Raw genomic sequence first — 23,847 nt, forward strand, 5'->3', positions numbered from 1 at the left:
ATTTATTGTTTCGTTATTCATTAAAAATTCTGTATTAAAATATTCTTCACAAGTATACGTATGTACCCTTTTGCAAATTATGGTACGAGTGCTGTTTGCTGATGGACACGCGTTGAAATATATGTGTATATGATATATCTCTACCATCCGGACAGAACGTGTATCGATTTTAATAAGCGAAGTAACGCAAACCGTGGACTGGTATCAGATTGTAAAGCGCATTTAATACCTCGTTTTCTCGAATCGCTGTTCCTTTTTGCAAGTTAGTTTATTTAATCGTTTGTAAAATTTTACGGCAATACGTAAAATTTTATTCGTTTATTTTTAACCGCTTTAATAATTGCATTTTATTGAGAGAATTTCTTTTTATCTCATTTTATTTTACTTTTGTATATAACGTCAGTTTCTTTTTCTATTTTTTTTTTTTTTTTTTTTTTTTTTTTTTTAATTCGATAAATATCATATATCGATGTATACTTTTACTTCATTTGATCAATTTTGTTCGGTAAAGAATCGAATGACATTGTATCGTACCAGGTTACGAAATCGATTGTTTCCGATGTCATGGAGAATATAATATTTTTGTTTTTTGTGATCCCGCGTACTACAAGAACACTTCAAATTTCTGCGGTAACCAGCGAAACATTTTATTCGAAATATTTTTTTTTCGGTTTTGTAAGAGCTCTGTAAACTATCGAACAAAACTATGTGTGTGTGTGTGTGTGTGTTTATGTATATGGGTACCAAAGAAAAGAACAGAAAAAAAGAAGAACGAATAGCATCCATTGTATCGTTTTTCCCGTTCTAATTCGAAGTAATATCACCTAAATTAATTATCCCCAGTGAATGCTCGTGAAACTTTTCACAAGGTAAATACATTTACACGAGAACATAAATTCAAAAGAGGAGAATGCTCAGAATGTTTTGCGAAATGATTTTCGTTCGGTGATAAAGAAGTAGAAAAACCAACCCTTCGTTTTAGTCGGAGAGGTCAGATGGAGATACATCGTTAAGTCGACAAATTAAAATTTTAATATCTCCATTATCTTTGATTGTTTCCATAAAAAATTTCGAACAAATGTATGGTTATATCTCATATTATTTTGAAAAATTCTGTAGAATTCCAGTTGTGTATGCAATTTCTTCGAAAATTTTGAAGTTTTAAAATATCTGCTGTTTCAAAACTGAAAATTGGATTAAATTGAAATTACTTGTGGATTCTCATTGCGAGTAACTTTATTTTTATTATACTAAAAATTTTATGTCAATCCATTTAGACTATTTGGATGATAGAGTGAATATACAAACACTCGATATAGAATGCAAAAATCCAGATAAAAAAAAAGAAAAGAAGAGATTTCGAATATTTCAATTAATTTTGAAAATAATCGTTTGTTATATTTTTTGCAATTAGTCGAGATCAGAAGGAATTCTTTGCGATCATGGTTAAAAAAGTAAAAAAGAAAAATAAAGGAAAAGAAAAAAACAAGAAAGATTGGAAGTACTGATCGGTCGGTCGCGTTCACGTTTATTCGCTAGAGAAAAGGAGATCATTCAAAGTTCTTGAAGCTGCGAAGCTTGTCCGAAGAAACGTTCGGAAGATTTTCGGTCTTGTTAGGAGGTAGTTTCGAGTGGGTAAAACCTATTTTACCAACGCGAAAGTTCTGTCGTTCTGCTCATTTCAAAGTCTGCAACCTTCTCTTTTCTCTTCTCTCTTTCTCTTTTCTTTTCTCTCTTTCTCTTTTTCTTTCTGTCTTTTTCTTAGATCCTGCTTCCACGTTTGCTTCGAGTCTCTCTCTTTCTCTCTTTTTCTCTCTTTCTCTTTCTTACCACCACCTCTTAAGTACCAAGTAATTAAAAGTTCGAACCGACCACCATTCACGGCTAGAAAGGCCAACGTCCGTCTTAGCATTAACGCTCCCGTTTTCGTCTAGTGAGCGATGCCATTGCCTGCTCTTCATTCCTCCCTCCCTCCTTCCCTCCCGTCTTCCTTTCTTTTCTCTTCTTTTTATAAATCGCTTTTCTTTTCTCTTCTTTTTTCTGCTTTTCTTTTCTTTTCTTTTCTTTACTTTCCTTTTTCTTCCTTTTTCTCTCTTCGAAACTTTGTATCGTCGCGACGGTTTAAGGAAGATAAGGACGTGAACTTGAAATCTTTCGTAGACTTTTACACTACATTTATTTGAACCATCGAATTTTTCTTATCGCTTTTGTAGTTACTTCTTTCTTTCCTTTATTTTTCATTTTTCTATTTTTTTTTTCTTTCCTTCTTTCAAAAAATATTATAAGCGGTTTGTTTCGAGTGCTTCTATACACGTGCATGCGTTAATAAATCCATAAAATAGGAAACAGTTGGTATATTAATTGTCTGAATGGAAGACGAATTGGATTGATCAAATAAATCAAAACTTACGAAACATTTTCCGAGTTGGTTACAATCGTATTTTAAATCTTAAAGTAAAGGGATAATGTAACACTTAACATTTACTCGGTAAAATTAGTTTAAAAGGATTTTGAGATTCGATCATCCCCATCACTAGTTCTCTTTCTATATCTCTTTCCTTTTCTCGACTACTACTCCTTATTCGTATAAAAACATGTGATTTTAACATCGATAGGATTGGTCTATATCGAAGGTTGGTCCGAATAGACAGAAATCTCGTTTGAAAGGCAAACATTATGGTTGGTTTTCATATATCTATAGTCGAAAAAAGAAAACGACTTTCTATGAAAGTGTTGGTGATGATGGCAGATTTCTCTCTCTCTCTCTCTTTCTCTCTCTCTCTTTCTCTTTCTGTATCCCTCACTCCTTCTATCCCTTTTGCTTTCATTGTATGGCACATAGGCAGGAACGCTTCTCTTCTCCACTCACCGCACGTCGCTCTTTGTCAACGCTCGTAATTCCTGCAAAATTCGTGGAAGTGGCGTATCCGCTCCGAGCGCGATAAGGGTGCGCAACGGTGAATGACTTCGAAGATATATTCGCGGTGAAGGGGGCTCAGAGAGAGATGGATATAGAAAGATAGAGAGAGAGAGAGAGAGAGAGAAAGAGAGGAAGTGTGAGAGAGAGAGAAAGGAATGGTTGAGAGAGAGAAAGGAGTGGTTGATATGAAGGATGGAAAGTGTCCGTAGTGAGGAAAGAGAGAGAGAGAGAGAGAGAGAGAGAAGGGGAAATAACGATAGGGTTGGTTGAAACGGTGCAGAAATCGCACTTGTGAAAAGGGATTGGAGAGAGCACGGACCACCATCCTCACCTCCCACCACCACCATCACCGCCACCACTACCATTGCGAATAACGCGAGGTGGGTAGGTACCGTTGGAAGAGTAAAAAACGCGTAATTCTTCGACCGTGCGATGTTACCAAGAGTGGTAGGGAAGGGTGGCGTTAGGAGAAAGAGAGAAAGACAGATAAAGAGAAAGAGAAGAGAAGGAAGCTTAGCCAGGGTAGACCGTTAATGGATTTCTAGTTATGTGAAAAAACCATTAAAACGTTTGCTCGCTCTCGAAGAAATTAATTCCGATTGCCGTTATCGTGGGCAGCTTGAAAAAGAGAAGGATCAGGGGGCGAAGAGAGAGGATGCTGCTACTGCTCGATGGTAGAAAGCGCAGGGCCACTATTATCGTTGACGTATTTCTCTTGGATCGAGAGAGAAAGAAAAAAGGGAAAGAGATAGAGAAAAAGAGAGAGAGAGAGCGAAAGAGCGAGAGAGACAGAGAGAGAGACAGAGAGAGAGAGAGAGAGAGAGAGAGAGAGAGAGAGAGAAAGTGCCGCTGGAGAAAACCGGAGCTTTTCTTTTTTCAGAGATTCGAATGGATGGAAGAAGGAGTGGCGGAACGAACGTTTCGTACACCGTAGTTTCGCGTGCTTGCACGAAATAACCCGTAGATGGCCTTTCGAGGGGTTGAAAAAGGAAAAAGGGATCGTACGATATGGGCCCATCCGGCCGATCGCTTTTCTACTTGCCGTAATCGATATTCTCCTTTTCTTCCGTTTCCTAGAGAAAAGGTGTGCTAGAGAAGAGAGAAAACGATCTCTCTCTCTCTTTCTTTCTCTTTCTTATTTCCTTTTTTTTACTCATCATTCGTCTTGCCTTTTTTCTTTCTTTTACTTCGAGAGACTTCACGGTAATGGGAATTGTTAACGTGGTTGAAGGGTTAAAAGTATACCAATGGCAAGAGGATTGAAATTTTTTGTAAAATTCGTTTTGTTTTATTCTTTTTTGCCGAAAATAAAAAGAGAAAAGGCGATGCGAATATCTTAAAATTAAGATATTATATCGTATGAAAGGAGAAAGACTTTTATTATGAGAGCTTTTAAAGAATTTGATTTCTTTTTCTTGCAGTTTGAACGTAACGCTAAAGATCACTGTACGAATAGAGTTTAATTATATTAACAAATTCTTGAGGAAACGTAGACTTTCTCTCTCTCTCTCTCTCACACACACACACACACACACACACACACACGCACACATAACCGATTATTTAGCCGACCGTGTTATTTTCTCGAATCGAAAAATGTATTGCGTTCAAGTTTATATGTTTGTATAAAAGTTTTTTAATGTTACATTAAGATGATGAAATTTGCTAAACGTTTTTTTTTGATTTCGATATTCCCATTATTTTAGAATAAATAAAATATAAGAATAAACAGATCAAAATAAAACATATCTCTCAATTTAATCAATTAATTATGAATTTAAGTAAAGCTGTTTTTCTTTTTCTTCTTTCTTTCTTTCTAGAACTCTGTGTCAATTTCATTTATTGATTGATTATAGATTTAAATTATCGTTTCGTCTTTTACGTTTGGTTATCAATACTTTTTCTTCAAATTGATGATTCATCTTTAACAATTTTTACAATTCTCCTTTCTTCTATTCTGCTTATATGTTATTTACACTTATTTCTTAATATCTCATATGTTGCGTTCCTTTCTGATATTTTTCTTTCTATTTTTATCGGATAAAATTTCTCTTGAAATTTTTCAATGAATTTTGGTTTCTCTGTTGTTTTAAAAAACTTATTATTTTTAAACGTATCTGGTGTTATTTCTATCATATTGATCAGTATTAGTTCGACTATTATTTTATATATTCTTCCTTTAATCTCTTTCCATACATTCGTTTCATCAAATAATTCATATTTATATATATTTATATATATTGAATAAAAATATCTAAAATATATTTCCTTCTGAATGATTTAGCTATCTATTTAATTTACATCTTCGAAGTTATATTAAAGTTGTCATATATTTGATTTTTTCTAGAAGTAATCATGTTCAGTCTTTGATCCCTTTCTCCCATCCGTTGTGTCTAGTACATATAATTAATTATTATAAGATCATTTTCAGTAGCTAGAAAAAAATCTTATGAGTATATATATCTATATATATATATATACTCATACTCTATATATATATATATATATATATATATATATATATATATGTATATATAAAAAGAAGATAAAAAAATGCTTGACTGTTAACAAATTGATAGTTCGTTGTTCGATGTTGACATTTCGCGAAATATGGTATACATTATAATCGTTTGAAATGTACGCCACGAACGGATGCACACGTTACGAATGATAAAGAGGCGAAAACGAGTTACCCTTCTTTTACACCGTATGGAATATATACTATAGTGTTTATAATCATTTATTGGGGATGTGTATTATACAGAAAAAGATATGAAGGGGAAGAGAGAGAGGGAGAGAGAGAAAGAGGGAGAGAGAGAGAGAGAGAGAGAGAGACGGGGAAGTGGATTCAGAGTATCTCGTCGAGTGGATTCCTCACGTTTTCTTGGCGTCGGTAGGGAATAACGTATCTCGCAGAGTAGAACCGATGTCGATCGCTTTTCACTGGACCGATAGAAAATTCTCTCGCTGTACGACCGCATATCGAGTAGAACAAATTGCAAACCCGAGGTCGCCTGAGGAAAAACTTATTTATAAGTTACGCACGAAGGGCGAAGTTCGTGCTCCTGCTCTTTGGAAAAGTGTGAAATGGAGTAATCGAAAACGTGATGAGTAAAAAGCAATAGAATCGAATAAAATAGATCGTACGACGTGATTATTCATGACTATCTATTGTCATACGTTTCATTATTAAGGATTATAATAAAAATAGTGTAATGTTCGTTGTTTTCATTTTTCCTTTGTAAGAATAAAAAGAAAAAAAGAAAAATTATTAAAATTGTCACGAAGAGAAAAACAATATTCGACTAACGAAAAATTAAGAACATTTTACATTATTATCTGTAATTGGATAATAATTTTGAATAAGAGAACAATTGTTCAACGGATAGGGTAATTAAAATTCGTACCTCGTGTTTTCCTATCGCACATTTCCATTTATATATGTCTATACGTATACGCGTAATATTTATATTTACATCTCTAAGAGAACGTACGAGATATTTTTTGCACGTATACGTACTCGTCATTCACGAGATCGTCTGGCGCACAATCGGTCATGTAGTTGGCCATTTAAAACGAATCCGAATCCTGCTTGCTTCCAACTCGTTCTCTTTACGTTTCTTCTCATCCTCCACGGCGAACGTAATACCATTTTGTTCTTTCGTACGGTCCACGCAGTCAACGAATTCCACGTCGAACCATCCGCTTGTTCAACATCCTGACTGCTGCCAATAAAAATGGCTTGGTGACGATCCAAGCCGATGAACAAATGGGCTATCGGGATACCTTTTGTTTCTTCACACTCCGAATATTCCCCCTATACCTCTTTTATACTCTTTTCATTTTTCTATCTAAACCTGTCTAAACCTTTGTCTTCCTTTTATTCTCTTATAAACGACTACGAAATCGTTTAATGTTTTCGATTGAAATCTAGCTTTTCACGATCGGATCGTGTTCATATGTGGAATTTATTCGAAAAGCGAAATGTTTTCCTAGGTTAATTTCAAATTCTTCTTGCGAAATTCGGCCCCTTCGAGAATCGCCCCATTCGATACGGATCACGAATTCTGTGCTCACTAATTCTCGATATTCCGTGAACAGAAAGAGAAATTTTTACTTTCTTTCGATCGTCGTCTATCTAAATGTTTCTTCTTGAATTTTAAAAGAGTGAGTCAAAAGTAATTTTTAATCGAAATAAACTTGCGATCTGGTGTTTCTCTTTTTTCTTTTCTTTTTTCTCTCCCCCTCCTCCCTAACCCTCGTTTATTCTATTAAACTCTTGTAGAGTAATTAGCAAAGTGATCGTTTGCATTGCCTCGAATCAGACTCCGAACCGACGAATTCCGTTAAAGCGTCAAGGATTCTCGTTGACGCATCAACGAACATCTGTCTAATACATATTCATATTTCTGTTAAATAACGCAAACTATTCGTATGTATGTACATACTATATTGATCGATCAAACTTCGATTCTCCCTATCGTTCGATAAATATCGAAGTTTTTTACTTTTCCTTCGGTTCACTTGGTACGAACTAAAAATAATAATAATCCGTGTTTTCAAGTGATTTCATGGATCATTTCGTGTCCTCATTATCGTTTAGCAATTTATTTAAATTGTACAGAGTGAAAAGAATTTGAATGGGAAAAAGTAGAGGGAGAGGGAAATGCCAAGTGTAGTGGACGAGTAAGGAGAGGAAAGAATAAAATGTATAGATAGACGGGTATGGGGGCATTTTTGCGGAAGTTAAAAGCGTTAAATCTTTTAGAGTGAAATAGGATTTCTCGTAGGTCTCCTAGACGATCGAAAATCGAAGAAGTCGAATCGTGCATTAAGCCATGTGGTATGCGGTCGAGAGAGCCGGATCGAGAGAGCCGATTCCCTAGTGGAGAGACAGAAAGCGAGAAAGAGATAAATAGATAGATAGACAGACAGACAGACAGACAGACACATAGATAGATAGATAGAGAGACATAGAGAAAGAGAAAGAGAAAAAGAGAAAGTGAGAGAGAGAGAGAATCGATAAAGTCAAACTCGATGGAGTCTCGATAACTCGCTTATCGAGGCCGGATTATTCGCTTTCATCGAACGAGGACGGCGTTATCGCTATTCGACCGACAAATCGCCACCGGCTCGAAAGTGCCGGCCATATGTACGTATTCGCATAGAAATTACCCTATGATGATCCGCTGAATTATGGTATCGTTTTCAAAATAACGAGGCCGATAAGAGGTTTTGGATTTAAAGTAGGGGAAAGTCCGGCGTTAAAATTATTCATCCTTTTTCTGATATACCGTTACTCGTTATCTTCTACTCATGATTTTACCTTCTTCTTTGGCCTAACCACGTGTTATATTATAACTTCCAATTATGCTGTAATATCGAACGTTATCCCGAATAAATGTCCTTTATTTCGTGCACGGAATATTCATGAACGGTTGAAATCCAAGACACACAATTAAAAGTGCACCGGCTGGGCGTTCGTTATCGCGTTAACCGTCGTCTCGATTACCACGTTCGCTCGTTCGAATTCTCGTAAACAAGTTCTTCCCAGCGAATAATGATCAATAATACAATAGTTGAAATCGGATCTATATATATATATATAGGAAAATATCATATTTGATTTACGATCGTTTTACTTTATTTATGATTTCATTTCATTTCTTTATAGGATATAATTTCAATAATGATCGACAAGATGAAACTCATGGGAATCATTAAGAAAATTAATGAGATATTACGAAGTTGTTAATAAACGCGAGTGTACAAAACGTGATTAAGAAGAGAGGACAAATATACACATTTTGAAAGAGAACATTTACAGGAAAGCGAAGAATGAATCGACGAGAAGTACAAAGCCATCGAGAGACGTCTATAGAAAATAACAACGTCGCGTCAACTAGGTGATCCTTTTTAACGAACGATGCATTCTCCAGATAAAGAATAGAGTCTGAATCATTATCGAAGACAGGATGTGTGGCTCGAGTGGTCCTGGTGGTACAAGATTGACGAGATGCGGCGTGGTGTGCGGCCTCGCAGCATTGGCAGCTTTAAGTACTGCGTTGTTGGGTCCAGCTTGGCTTCATACAGAAGAGAAGATCCCGTTGTCGTACCTATCGAATAACTCACCAAATTTCGTCAGCGTACGCTTCAAACTCGGCCTCTTCAGGGTCTGTCCGAAAATCGTAAAGCCCTCCAATCTTACCATTTGTGAGTATTCTCTCATGTATCATAACTTGTTCTTTTAATAAAAGTCGTTCCGTTTTAACGGCTGTCGCGATGAAAAAGTTCCGATTTACTCTGTTTCTTTTTCTCCTCTTTTCTTTCCTTTCCTTTTTTCTTTTTTCTTTTTCTTTTTTTCTTTTTCTTTTTCTTTTTCTTTTACCTTCTTTCAACATCACAAGAGAGAAATATACGAATACTTTTTTCAAAGAAACTTTTTCATCGCTTGTCTTGCGTTTAATCAAATCTGTAAACCATCGTCTATACCAATCTCTCTATACTTTATTTACGATAGCACTCGATGTAAGATTATCCTACTTAGGCGAAGCGTAAAAGTCGAAGAGAAAAAGATTACTCTCGATCTTGGAAGGACTTGCTCTGAGAGAGAGAGAGAGAGAGAGAGAAAGAGAGAGAGAGAAAAGGTTAAGGCACTCCCCCTCTCTCTCTCTCTTTAAGTCGGTCTTGGTGTTTATCTTCCGCTTATTCGCAAAGGAAACTTTCAACGTTGGAACGTTACTATCGCTATCACACTGTCGGTAAATCCGGTTTTGAGGTTTACTATAAAATCTAGTAACGCGGTGCTATGAGTTCCTCAAACGATCCAACGAACTTTTACCTTTTCGAAGTTCTATCTGTATAAGTTTCATTTAGTCGTAAGGAGATGGTCCAAAAGAGTCGGAGTTAAGATTTTTACCTTAAAAATTTCCTTCTCTTTCTATCTCGAACCGGGACCGTTTCAATGAGTATTGCCTTGTGGATGAGAAAAAGAGAAACGAAGGCATTTCAACGAGACTTCGAAATTTTCTGTCAGCTTTTTTTCTTTTATTTTTCTTAAAAAGAAAAAATAAAGAATGAAAGAGAGATAGAGAAAGATAGATAGATAGATAGATAGATAGATACATAGATAGATAGATAGATAGAGAGAGGGAGAGAGAGAGAGAGAAAATGGTTTGGATGCTTTCTCGTTTAGATGAGTTCAAACGCCGTGGCAATCTTCGGTTTCCTCTCCCTTTCTCTCTCTCTCTCTATCTCTCTCTCTTTCTCTCTTTCTCTTTCTCTCTCTCTCTCTCTCTATCTCTCTCTCTTTCTCTCTTTCTCTTTCTCTCTCTCTCTCTCTCTATCTATCTCTCTCTCTTTCTCTCTTTCTCTTTCTCTCTTTCTCTCTCTCTCTCTCTTTCTCTTTCTCTCTACCACGTTGGAAACACCCTCTTACCTTTTTCGACGCTTGAAAATCTCACATTGGAGCTCGGTACGAACGGCTTCGCGGCTGTCGGTATACGATGGGGAGAATTGGAAGGGTAAGAGACCGTCGGATTTTATAAGGAACGACGAGGAGTAAACGTAAAAACAAATGACAGTGGCTGTGAAGAGGGTCTGGAGAATGGTGGATAGAGAAAAGAGTTAAAGCCAGCAAACTTGGCCGTTCGCTCTTGGTATGGTTACAAGGATGGTTGCATCCACCCGTACGATGACAATTCCTTTTTATTTCCCTCAGTGTCTCGTCTCTCTTTCTGTATTTCTCTCTCTCTCTCTCTCTTTCCCTCTCTCTCTTTTCCTTTCTCTCTCTCTCTCTCTCTTTCCCTCTCTCTCTTTTCCTCTCTCTCTCTCTCTCTTTCTCTCTCTCTCTCTCTCTCTCTCTCTTACTCTCTTTGTTTGTCTGTCTTTCTTACTCCGTACGGAGCTTTCGACTTTCATCCTTCTCGCATTTTCCACCTCCAACAAGCTACACTTTTTTCCTTTCTTCTCTACGCGATTCAAGGATCTACCTTGAAAACTGCGTATTCTTTTCTCTCTCTCTCTCTCTCTCCCTCTCTCTCTTCTTTCCTTTCTCTTATGTACGATATATACAAGTGGGTACACATTGAGAAATGCACCTGTGTAAGATACAATGTAGCAACGATTTTATATTTTTCTTATTTTCTTTCTCTCTCTCTCTCTCTCTCTCTATCTCTTTCTCTCTATTTCTTTTTTTCTCTTTCTTTTATATTTGAGTCTTTGTTATTTGTTGAACATGTTTAGTCTTCATTCCTTCGTCCGGTCCCTGGTCCTGGTTTAATCTCGACAAGAGAAAATCCCATGATATTTTGCTATTCGTTATTTCTTTCTGAACGATTTTTATCTCGGCACGATCCTTATTATCCGAGAAAGTTTATTTTACAAACAGTTTCCATCAAAAAAGAAATGCGAAAAAGGTATTGCGAGGAAATCGAAAAAACGTCTTGTTTGGCTCTGAAAACGTCCAATCGAAAATTCTCTTTTCTCTTCTTCTTCTTCTTCTTTTTAGCCGAATATTTCCCTTCGTTTTGGACTTTGAAGATCTCGTACGGGAAACTAGGAGACAATTCCACGAAAGTTTTATACAAAGCTAAGCTACATATAGAAAAACACACAGACATAGATGTGGTAATCCCTTTCTATAGTTCACGGAGATTCGTCGATGCTCCAACGAGAGTATTCGCCGTTCGCCAAGAATTTTTCTAGGACAATTCGGAGAGTTTAGCAACAGATACCCTTTTTGAGATTCTCCTAAGACTGAAACTTTTCTTTTCTCGTACCTTTCGGTTAGACCAGCTTTCTTGCGTGTCACGCGAGCCGAGATTCGAGTTTCGAAGGAAGAATGAAAAGGATGAGAGAATATTCGGGATTCGTAAGAAGTTCCAAACGACTCACGAAAAGAAAAAAGAGCCTGCAGAAGATTCTTTTGCTACGAAAGTCCATCGCCCGGCATCCTTTTGGTTTCCTTTTTACCTATCTCTTTTCTCTACCTCTCCTCCCTCTTTTCATCTTTTTTTTTTCTCTTCATTTTTTTAGGCACCACTGCCGGGAGCGTCTTATGCAATCACCTTCGTGAAAGGCGTTCGCTTGCTATAACTGTTGACACAAATGAAAGTTTTTAATTTTGTTTGAAGTTTTCCATGAATCATAACATTTTATAAATGTACGTGTATATGTCTGTTCTCGTAAAAAGTAAATCTTTTTTTAAACCAAAGCAACGAATCAACCGAAGCAAATCTAATAAAATTTTATAACAGAATTTATCCATCGTAGCAGAAAATGTTATAAAAAGTTTTAGCAGCTTGATAATATAAATAATAATTTAATAGAAGTAAAAATTAACGAAAGGTCGACTCGATTTTATAGAAATTTTACAAAAGACTTTTGTAGAACGTGAGGATGTTTTTATTTGTTCGGTTTATTCTAAAAATTTTAATAGTAAAAATATAATATAATAACATGTGTATAAAAGTATATCTTTATCGTGGATAAAATGTCAACTTTGATACTTTGTATATGTTTCTGTTATCGTCTCATTTTCATTTTCACGTTTTTACAATAATAATAATATGTGATTATCATCGTGATGATAGTATAAAAGAAAGGCCGGACTGATTTTCTTTTGATGTCGGATGAGTCTGTGCCGAATAAAAATTCAAAGAGTTTTACGTTATATCTCATAAGAGAATGTTTTTTATTTATTTATTTATTTTTTTTTTTTTTGAAAGATCAAAGATAACTATCTCGTGGAAAAACGTGAAATCTTTTTCTTTATATTCTAGAGGACTTCATATTTATTGAGAAAATTTTCTAGTTTCTGCGCATCATTCTACCTACTACATTTCACGGACGCTTGATCTCGAATCTCTTTTTCGAGATCGAGAAGAAAATTTTTTTTCTCTTTTATCTTTGCAATTCATTGGAATCGATTGGAACGTTTAATATCGAGGATAAGAAAATCATTCTTCGAAAGATATTCGAAGAGCCTCAGGAGGTACAAGACGAATAGAGTTTCATCCTCGTCGTACGAGGCGCGAAAATATGAAAGCGGAAAGTATGAATTAACGCGAGTAGGATAAGCGATAAAACGTTGATTTAATAGCGCGTCTCGACGTGCATTATCGAGATTGAAAAATTGCACGTTTTAAACTGGTTCAAGCACGAGTCTTGCTGTAGTTCAGGATATGAGGCAGAGGAACAGGAGTAGAAGTAAGAGTAGAAGAAGTAGGAGGAGGAGTAGAAAGAGGAAATGGACGTGAAGGTAGTGGATCTCCGTTAGGAATGGAAAAATTGTGGAGATTTTAAATAGCCGATTTTATAGGGGCAATCGCTGAGAAAAAGAAATCATTCGGGTCTTTCAATATGTGCGAGCTCGTACATATATACATGTGTAAGTAGATATATGGAGTCAAGCTTGAATTCAAAAGAGAGCGGAGTCACGGACTGATTTTCTTCATTTTTTTTCTCTCTTTTTTTTTTCCATCGAGTTACGCGAAAGCTAACGAGTCCTTATTATCCTCGTCATCGGGCAGCTTTCGTTTCGGAACGATGAATCGTCTCCCTGCCCTCGAAAAGGAAAAGCTCTGCCGAGGAGCCCGGTTAAGATTAAGGTGGGTGGTTAGAGGTTGGTAAGGTCAAAGGCCGAGCCAGCCGACGATATTTCGCGACTTCCAATGGCCCGCTTGATGGTGACTAATGGTCATGGCATTAAATAAAACGTTCTCTCAAAAAGTCTCTTTCTCTCTCGTTCTCTTTCTCTCTTTTTCTTTCTCCATCCCTCTCTCTCTCTCTCTCTCTCTCTCTCTCTCTCTCTCTCTTTCTCTCTCTCTCTCTGTTCCCCAGACGAATATAGCTTGTCGTGGTCTACGTAACATCGATATCGCAACAGCCAGCCCTTCCCTCTTTACTTTCCGTCCATATCCAATTTCGCTCGGGCGCGTGGTGGCATATAGGAGAACAGCACGTTTAAGTGAAATACCGAGAGCTTTGGGCTACGCGGTATTAGCGACCTAACGAACCTAACGTCGCGTAAACTCCAACTTTATCCGGAGTATGGAGTTACGAAAACGCGATTTCGCCGTTGCTTCGATGTTTCAAGTATATTGGAAAAGGTTCAATGTGGGTTGTACGTTGATTGATACTTTCGATTAGTACCTAGAAAATTGAAAATTTGTAATTGTTATTAAGTTCAAAACAATAACAGACGAATTAACATATTAACTATCAAGTAACAAGTTATGGTCATATGATTGTTTCATAAAATTAATGAAATTTTTATAAATATATTCGAGAACAATAGAAAAATTAATTTCGTTCAATCTTTCAATAAGATATGATTCTCATTGATCCTATATCATGAATCTCATAATAATATACATAAATAATTGAATTGATTAGTTTATCATTAATAAAAAAGGAATGTATATAAATCAGAAGAAAATAATCTTATAAGAAATATAGTTTCATTGAGGGCAGATAGTTTTCGAATTTTAGTCCGTATTACGTTAGTCGAGTGGTAACGACCTGATCTGTAGAGAAAGTTATATCGTAATATATATATATATATATATATATATATATATATATATATATATATATATAAGTGATATATGTGCACGCGAGCGCATGTTCGACACGCAAGACTGAGAGAGACGATAGCGAAGTGTCCGCAGGGCAAAAAAGATTGACAAACGACGCCACGATATTATAAAACAATTGATGGATGGTCCGATAGTAGTAGAACGAGAAGCAGCCACGTTGCTGTGTGTTCACCAACATCTCCTACTTACCGTCTCCCCCTTCGCTCCCTCCCTTAACGTTACTCTTCCTTCTTCCTCTTTTTTTTCTTCTTCTTTTTCTTCTTCTTTCCCTTCTCGTATACTCCTTTTTCTTCATTTTCGCTTCGGATCTCTTCCTCTTTCTCTACTTCTTCGCTTTTCAAAGCTTCTCTCTTCAGCTCTTTTTCTTTCTGTTAAGTCGTCCTCCCTCTTTTCTTCTCTGATAAGTCGTCTCGCCAATGAAGACAAATTGTCGGCGTCCCGCAGTTTTACGAAGGGAGTAATTAATTGTTGGGTACGTAACGAGCTGCTGGGGCTTCCGTTCTCGAGTATCGACGTGAGCTCCTCCAATATGCGATCAAAATCGATTCGGCACAGAAGCAACGAAGCTTTCGCACAGAAGCAACGAAGCTTTCGCACGCTGTAGCTATACTTATATCTTACCTTCCCTCTCTCTCTCTCTCTCTCTCTCTTTCTCTCTCTCTCTTTCTCTCTCTCTCTTTCTCTCTCTCTCTTTCTATCTCTCTCACTCTCGCTAGCTCGCACTCGCGCGCTCTATTGCAAGGGCGGGTTCAAGAACGCGTATAGGAAAGGTATTACATTAGTGGATCTCGACGTTGATAAATAACGAGAATTTATGGAAAGTGCGCTTTTCGTCTTTGATGTCTTTTACCGAAATATACGAACGCCATCTGTCTTTCGTATTATTATGTCGTCTTTCTCAAAAAAATAAAAAAATAAAAAAAAATAAAGAAAAAAAGGAAACAATTGTCCAATTATTTTATTCTTTGAGACATGATCGGTACGGTTCCTATGTATTCGAATGTTTTTATTTTTCTTTGATTGTTCTTCCTCTCTTTTTTTTTTCTCATTTTTCTTTTCTTTTCTTCTTTTTCAGAAGACGTAATCGAATTTTAGTTTAATGCAAGTTTGTCCTTTAAGAAAGCAAAACTCTTGCTCGAGTATCGTGCAAAGAAACTTTTTTGAACTATGGTAAAATAAAAGTGTTACCTTCTAAAATAAAGAATCAACTTACACGAAGGAAGGATTTTACACGAATGCGAGAACGTAACGCTATTTTTAATGTTCCCATCTAAAGACCACGCTTGTCTTCTTTCCTTTATGCGTACGTGCACGAAAAAGCTCTCCGTTGTTTCATGCATTGTGAATGTAGCAAAAATTCTTCTCGAAGTACGTCCTTCCGGCGTTTTCTTTGCTTCAGCGAATCCTCGTTGTGATGGGATGTCCCTCTGTCGCGAATAACGGGGTTAACGTTGAAAATCGGCAAGGAAGCTTACCATGTTTAATTTTTCTTTCCTTTCTACATTCCTTTCTAAATCTCCTTTATAAATTCCATATTTTATTCCGTAATTTTTCTTGACATCAACATATATACATATATAAGTCACAAATTCATAGTCGTGTTACCAGTGAAACATTAATTATAAATGATTCCAAGTAGAAAAAGTAGGAAAAATCGTTTACCATGAGCGTTATCGATAAAAACGGAAAACATAGTTTTCCTAGACCGAGGAGAATTAAAATAAGAAGGAAGAATGAAAAATAAAGAGAGAGAAAGAAAGACGAAGAATGAGAGAGGGAGATACTTTGCAGGAGAATTTTTTGCAGTAATCTGTCTCGTGTTAATTGCCGCCCGATAGGGAGGAGAAACGCGAAACGCGCACGTCGGTAACGAGAGGACGCTTTTGGTTGTAAATGAGCTTGCAAGCTCGGCACGAGGTCCGCGCACCCAGTCGTAATTTATTTTAGAGTCGATAGACGTTCGGACGAGGACTTTCGACGGGCGTGAATTTTCCTTCTTGCATCGTAACGAGGAAAGAGAGCTTACGAACTTGCAAGTAAAAGAGAAAGAGAGAAAGGGAGAGAGAGAGAGAGAGAGAAAGAAATACTCCGAAAATCCGTTGGGAACGTCGACGAAGCGAAATGTCTCGTCCTTTTCGCGAACATCAGTGCCCTTACCAAACCCCTTTTCATCCTCTTCCACCCTCTTTTAAGGGGTGGCATCGCGTTGGCGACATCGTCGTTTCCGTTCCGTGCTTCCGCTCGCGTTCTCGGTAAATGTCCCGAGGCAGTTCGCGCGAAGCGAACAGACGAGACTAACTGAATTAATTTCGAAACTTTTCCGAGTGTCCAAAGCGCAGGAAAAGCTGCCGGCTAAGTTGGCTCGCTTGCGTGACCGACCGCCTCGCTAATGTATTTACACCGACCTTTTCTTTCTCTTTTTAAGCACAACTACAGAGTTCCTTATGTTCTTGATATAGCGAAAAGTGTTACGGACAATTATCTCTTAAACGATTTCGGATATCAAAAATCGTTTTAGATCTTTACATTTTATATCGAATTGTAAGTTTATGTATATGTATACGTGTGTGTATGTGTATATGTGTTCATTCATTCTAACGTTTAAACAGCCAAATAGATTAATTTGAAATTTATATTAAAAATTAAGTTATATCCTATGATCATTCATGAATAATTTCAATTCGATTCGATTTTTGATTAAAAAATGAGAAATATTTTTAATATTAAAAGATACGTAAAAGATCGCATATGTATGACAAAAATATAATTCAAACTTTATAGAAATATTTGAAATATTATCGGTCATCAGTACAAAATCTTTTTAATTTTGTTACGGAAGTAATTAAAAACAAAAAGGATAAAAAGATACAAATTTTAATTTTAAATTTGCCGAAATATTTTCGTGTATTTATAAGTTACTTATTAAAATTTATGCTCACTAATACATATCAATCTTATAATTTAAATAGCCGCATAAATCGTCTTGAAAATTTTAATTTAAAATCAATATTCGCTTAAACGAAGACTTCCTAAAATTTATTCCGAATATATTTCATATCTTTTTTCTTTTTTAATTCATATTACTTATTTAATTTATATTGTTGTATATTATAATTGATATTAAATAATAATAAATATAAGATTCTATGGAAAAAAATATAATTTTTAACGGAGAAAGTTGAATTTTGTCGAAAGCGAGCCGATCTAAGAAGAAATTTTGGAAGAAATTTTTTACTGAGGATTGATCAAAGTAAGGGTTGTTCCTCTTTTTCATTAAATATTTTCAGATAAAATATATCTAACGAGTTAAGTATCAATCGACGTCAACTGATGGACAAAAGACATATTTAGAAGAGAAGATTTTTTTCCAAACGATTCAGCTGATGAAAATATTTTAAATTATGTAGTCGTCTGAATCAAATAAAATTTTAGTTATAGCTTTGAAAAGAGAAATATTTATCTTTCTGTCGACTAAAGAATCTTCCTTTCTTCGTCATAATACGTATTAAAGCGGAAAAATTTATTTCCTTTTCAAGGTATAGTACATATTAAAATAAAAGCATGGTTGTCAGGTTTTTGTATTTCGTGATCTCTTTATATTCAATATTTTTAAGTTTTTTCTTTAATACGGTAATATACAGGGTAAGTTTATCTCGTAGTTTAAATGATTTTTCATTACCATTTTTTATTATCTTTGATCGAGTAACGATGAGACTCAACGAAAAAATCAAACTTGACATCGTCGACCTGTAATTCAATTCTTGGATTTTTCCAGTGAAAACCTTTTCGAATATATCTCTCGTATTTGTAGTAGGTTAACATGGAAATTATTCCACTTCGTATTTACGATACCCAAGATAGCATTACTAATACTATTGCAAGAGGCATTAACATAACATTAGCTGTTTGCATTAATTCGGAATACATCAAGCAACGGCCGCGAAGGCACCCTCTTGCAGTTTCCTCCCTTCTCTCTCTTCTCTTTCTCTCTCTCTCTCTCTCTCTCTCTCTTTCTTCTTCCCCCTTTCTCTTGAATTCCTATTTTTGGTTGAGGAAAAATAGGGGATTTTAATATATAATACATAATCGTTGTTTTCTTTGTTCTCTTAATATTATCGTTTCTTGATGATCTATTATTGTTTTACATATATCAATAAATTATAACAATAAACTATAAGAGATATGAAATTGATTTATCTTCGGGTGTTCAGGAACCCTCTTTTGAATATTTACTAAAACAACATCGAGCTTCGTAGACTTCAAGTCTCTAATAATGGAACTAGTGTAATTTAGAAAACGTTAAAATACCACGGTGTTCTATTTTTACACGGAATGCATAAATTAAATGTAAAATCCGCGTAGTAATTATTCTTCAGGCGCCGGCGATATAGCGCTCAGAGTGCATGCTAGTGATAATTAATCCGATTTGCAATTTATCTTTCCTCTCTTCGTTCGAATTTATATTTTTCCCGTTTGCGTCTCTCTCTCTCTCTCTCTCTCTCTCTCTCTCCTTTAGGTATAAACATCGGAAATGTCTTATGTAGTCACTATTATAAAAAATGTGCTCATGATCTAACTTTTAGTACAAATGGAATATTTTAATTTTGTTTGAAATTCTAAATACATCATATATCATATAGTAAATATATGTATATATTTATTATTATTTATTATATATCTATATAATTATACATATACATATGGTAAGCTTTTGAATGCAAACTATTTCCAATTAACTATGGTCACAAGATAACTAAATTAAAATCTATTAAAATTTACAAACAGTTTATCTATCATAGCGAAAATTATTACTTAAAGTTTTAAATAAATTATCTGATTAGTTCAACAATCCGGTGCTCGTTTAATTATAAACATTTTAAAATTAAAATATGATGTAGTAATGTAATTGGTATATGGTAGAAATTAGGTAAACTAGTGTAACAAATCGATTTTTTCGCTTACTAAATACAAAAATGTAAAGCATTTTTGTTGGTCCCGTTCAGGATTAATTTTTAAATACTTTCGTTGAAAATCGTACAAGTCCACACCACTTAAGAGCACATCAAAGTAAACGTTTGGACTCGAATAAGTCGTGTCTTTGAAAGATGGAAAACATTCAAAGATCTCTCAAGCGACACGCGCGATGGAGATTGTGCGAAAAGTAAAAAGAAAATAAAGAAAATAAAAAAATAAAAAAAACTCTGACTTTTCATGCTACTCCTCAACCTTACTATACACGAATACAAATATTTGTCGAGAACTGCAATTCTGTATAACGATGAAAAGCTCGAGTTTCGTGACAAAGTAGTTGAGGGTTGGCAGTCGAGTTCTAAGAGATAGGATTTTACATTTAATTCATTTCATAACTCTTATACGAGCTCGTTTCTAAGTAAAGAACGAGAAATAAATCAATATGTTAAATATTCTTTAGCTGATGCGTTTATATATCGAGCATTTTGTACTTCTTTTTTTAATCCTTATAAATATCGTAATAATATAAGTATTATTGAAAATAATGTTATATTAATATAGTTATATCTTTATCAGAAAATACTGTATAACAATGTAGGAAAAAATATTATTAATGTTGTTGAAAATTGATGGCAGATTAATTTTTACTCTATTGATAGACAGGCGCAATGCTAAAGAAAACAACGTTGTGTTCGACTATTGATTAAATATTGAAAATATATTTAATAAATGTAAAAGTATAAAAGATATAATGTTACACGCTGTTTGCTGTTCGCTGACTCGCTAATCCTTTTATTATTTCGCTGTTATGCTATTCGCTGGTTGCTCTCGCTTGTTTTATTGATACGTCACTCATTGGACGTTATCGTTGTTTCGTTCAAGATTCACAATTCAAAACTCTCTTGCCCATTCACTTCACCGCCTTTGATCATATATCCCAATATCTCAGATGTTTTCTTTTCATAATCATACGCATCTCGCATATGCATACAACCAATTAATGTAGAACCTTCCATTTCTTTATTTATCTATCGATCGACTTACTTTACGCATGCACACATACATACGACTAGCTAGCTTTTGGAATCTGATGTCTCTCTGTTCCATCTGTGATACTGGCATACCTCACACATGTACACATACAGGCGACTGCCAAGCTCTAGAGCCTTCTAACTCTTCGTTCATCTGTCGATCGATATATTTCACGTATCCACATACACATATGACAAGCAAGCTCTGGAACTTCCCATATTTCTATGCATTTGTCGACCGGCATATTTCACACACATACACACGACTAGCTAGTTCTAAAGCCTTTTATCCCACAATAATATATTAAAAATTGTACTATATAATATACAATACAATAAGAAAATCATTTTTAAATGATATATATCGAATATAGATGAAATTGGAATTACGAAATCTTGAAGATATCGATCGTACGATAACGATGATATTAAAACAATTAGATAAAAAGAAAAGATTTTTTTTTATTTGTTTTTATTTCACATCTCTACGACTTTTCGTTTCGAAGATATATGACCTTTTAAAGTCTGTATTCATGATTACAATGAGTACGTGGCCGAATAGTAAATACTAATACGATTCGTAATAAACAGAGAAACATGTTTATGTCGTTCAGCTGAGCGTGTAAATTCTAAGAATTTATATAAGTCATTGTGTCAATGGTTCTTTCAAGAAATTATACAGATCATCGTATCGATCCATCTGTCTTATATTTAGTTTCATTTCGACAAATATATTCGTGGGGTCTACAAACGAGGACAATTTTAAAAGGTAATTTCTTTTTTACCATCTCGCTATATTGTTTTACAAATAATTAAATTAATTTAATTATAAACATTAGAGTAAATTTAATAAATAAGTATTATTATTATTTAATAAATAAGTAATTGACTAAAATAAGGATAGGAAAAAATATAAAATTAAGAATATGTCGAAAGTATGGTATTTTAATTGACGTACATTCATTGACGAACAGTTTTGCGATTATTTAATGATAATTTATTCAATAAATTTGTAAACAATTTATTTGTTTATAAATAATGTTTTATCTGTCTATTTTTTCTTTTTGTTCTGATATTTCGCATCGAGCATCGAATTTTTCACTCGAGAGCCTCCTTTACGTTCCGAATGAATTACCTAAAATTTGTTACCCGTTAACTGGCTCTCGCGTTGCTAACTGCTATATAGGTATATAAATCTCGAAACAATTTTGAATGTTACGTTGTGTTATTTGGGGCGATAGTAGCGATACTATTCGCTATACCTCTTCTTTTTAACCCCCTTCCCGTTTATTTCACCCCTTCGCATAGCGAACACAATGGCCAGTAGATGGTATCATGTGCGATTAACATCAGTGTTTCAGCTGTAACGTGTTACACAAAAGTATTGTTTGTGACGAATCCACTATGCCATCGTCTAAATCGTTTAATCGTTCAGTATTTTTTTAACGTTATTTTTTTCTCACTATCCAAATCTAATACAGGGCAGCTAGTATAGCTCTCTAAGCCAATTCTATCGAATTCAATTTTCTCTCGAGTGAAAATAATGAATCTAATGTTTCTGCATTCTGTAGTTTCCTCTTTCTCATTTCTTCGCGAATATCTTTTGTTTTTTTCCTCTATTTTTTTCTCACTTCTTTTCTTTTTTTCTTTTTTCCTTTTCTCTCTCTCTCTCTCTCTCTCTCTCTCTCATTTTCATTTTCTCTCTCTTCCACTCTCATTCTCTTTCTCTCTCTCTCTCTCTCTCTCTCTTTTTCTTTTAACATAGAAAAAAACCGGAGTTTTCGCGAACGCGTGTTTAATCGAGTAACATAGGACCTTCATTTAAATCACCTAATCACCCTTCTATCTAGCTCGCTCAGCTAGCAAGTAAAAAGGAAATTCGGCAGTATAAATCGCGAGGGGCAATGCTCTAGTTACGACGTTTTTTCTTTCTTTCTTTTTTTCTCTTTCTCTCCACCCATCTCTCTCTCTCTCTCTTTCTCTTTCTCTCTCCTGGCTGTGCTCGCTCGTGCCATGATAATGAGGTTATTTGTAATTCCAGGACTGGCTGATCAAATCTTCCTAATTTCCTGGATCTGCTCGCTTAAAATTCTACTCGCAGGATGTGCCTGTATACGTTTCTCTCTCTTTCTCTCCTCCCCTTCTCTCTCTTTCTCTCTTCCTCTCTCTTTTTTTTCCTTTTTCCTTCAAGCAAAGCCTAGTAACTACCATCTCTCTCTCTCTCTTTCTGTCTGTCTATCCATCTATCTATCTGTCTCTCTCTCATTCTCTCTCTCTCTCTCTCTCTCTCTCTCTCTCTCTCTCTCTCTTTCTGACTCAATTCCTCTTTCTCTTTATTTCCAGTTACCTTTCTTGGTTTCTCCCAATTCTCTCAACAGTTCCTATTTCTACGAAAAGTACGAACCTGAAGAATCCTAAAAGGAGCTTTTAGGATTCGAAATATATGCGAGCTACTAGCGTATTATTTTCTAATGAGTTCCGCTTTGCCGGCGAATTAAATTACAAGGGAGACTTGATAGTCTGGAAAAAAGAATTCTGCTGAAAAGAAGAGAGAAAAAAACGAGATAGACGAAGAGAGAAAGAGAGAGAAAGAAAGAGAGAGAGAGAGAGAGAGAAAGTGAGATAGATATATAAATAGATAGATAGATAGGTAGACAGAAAGGGAGAAAGAGAAAGAGAGAGAGAGAGAAAGAGAGAGAGAGAGAGAAAGAGGGAGGGAGAGAGAGAGGGAAGAGAAGAGCTTACTGTAGGATTAAAAATAATTCAAAAAGCTTGCGCGTTTGTACTCGCGAACGACGTCGGATTACTAGTACTACTAGTATTACTTTCCTCGAACGTTCCATGATATGGTCACGTTTATACTTCGGGAAATATCGTGTACGAGCACACGTGCATAAGAGAAAAAGAGAGAGAGAAAGAGAGAGAGAGAGAGAGAGAAAGAGAGAGAGAGAATTAAAGGAAGAGAGTGAAGAAGGAAACAACAATTTTACCCACCGCGGACAAGTTTGCCGCACGGATTTCTTTGCTTTTTAATATATAAGAAGGCAGTTTTCGTTCGTTTTAACTCGATCTTACACATCGTATATGAATATACCATGGCGGAATATTAATGAACTCATTTGCTTTGGACGGGTAACCGGCTTTCGACGTAGAAAGAAAAAGAAAAAGGAAAAGGTAGTGGAATGGGTCCTCTACGGTCCATAGGGATTTTTATAAAACCTCATTATGACGAAGACTGTTTTTTTTTCAGAAAATTCGCCACGATTTCTTACCATTTTCTTTCCCTTCTTCTTTTCCTTTTTTTTCTTTTTTTTTCTATTTCTTC

General features: G+C 35.4%; 1 protein-coding gene across 7 annotated transcripts in view; it reads left to right on the top strand.

Annotated features, from left to right (window-relative positions):
* LOC118443181 (uncharacterized) overlaps positions 1 to 23,847 on the top strand; it is a 181,235-nt gene that overhangs the window by 25,496 nt on the left and 131,892 nt on the right. For 4 of the 7 annotated variants that reach the window (XM_035869739.2, XM_035869740.2, XM_085656386.1 and 1 more), the window contains exon 2: positions 8,595 to 9,133. In XM_035869739.2, coding sequence (XP_035725632.2) covers positions 8,896 to 9,133 — 238 coding nt within the window. In that variant the 5' untranslated portion in view covers positions 8,595 to 8,895. Of the gene's footprint in view, positions 1 to 7,674; positions 8,073 to 8,594; positions 9,134 to 23,847 lie in introns of those variants that run through there. The other 3 variants (XM_085656385.1, XM_035869736.2, XM_035869734.2) reach the window with 3 other exon arrangements.

This window comes from Vespa mandarinia, chromosome 4 (assembly GCF_050613455.1).
Source record: "Vespa mandarinia isolate Hongniang chromosome 4, ASM5061345v1, whole genome shotgun sequence".
Taxonomy (NCBI): domain Eukaryota; kingdom Metazoa; phylum Arthropoda; class Insecta; order Hymenoptera; family Vespidae; genus Vespa; species Vespa mandarinia.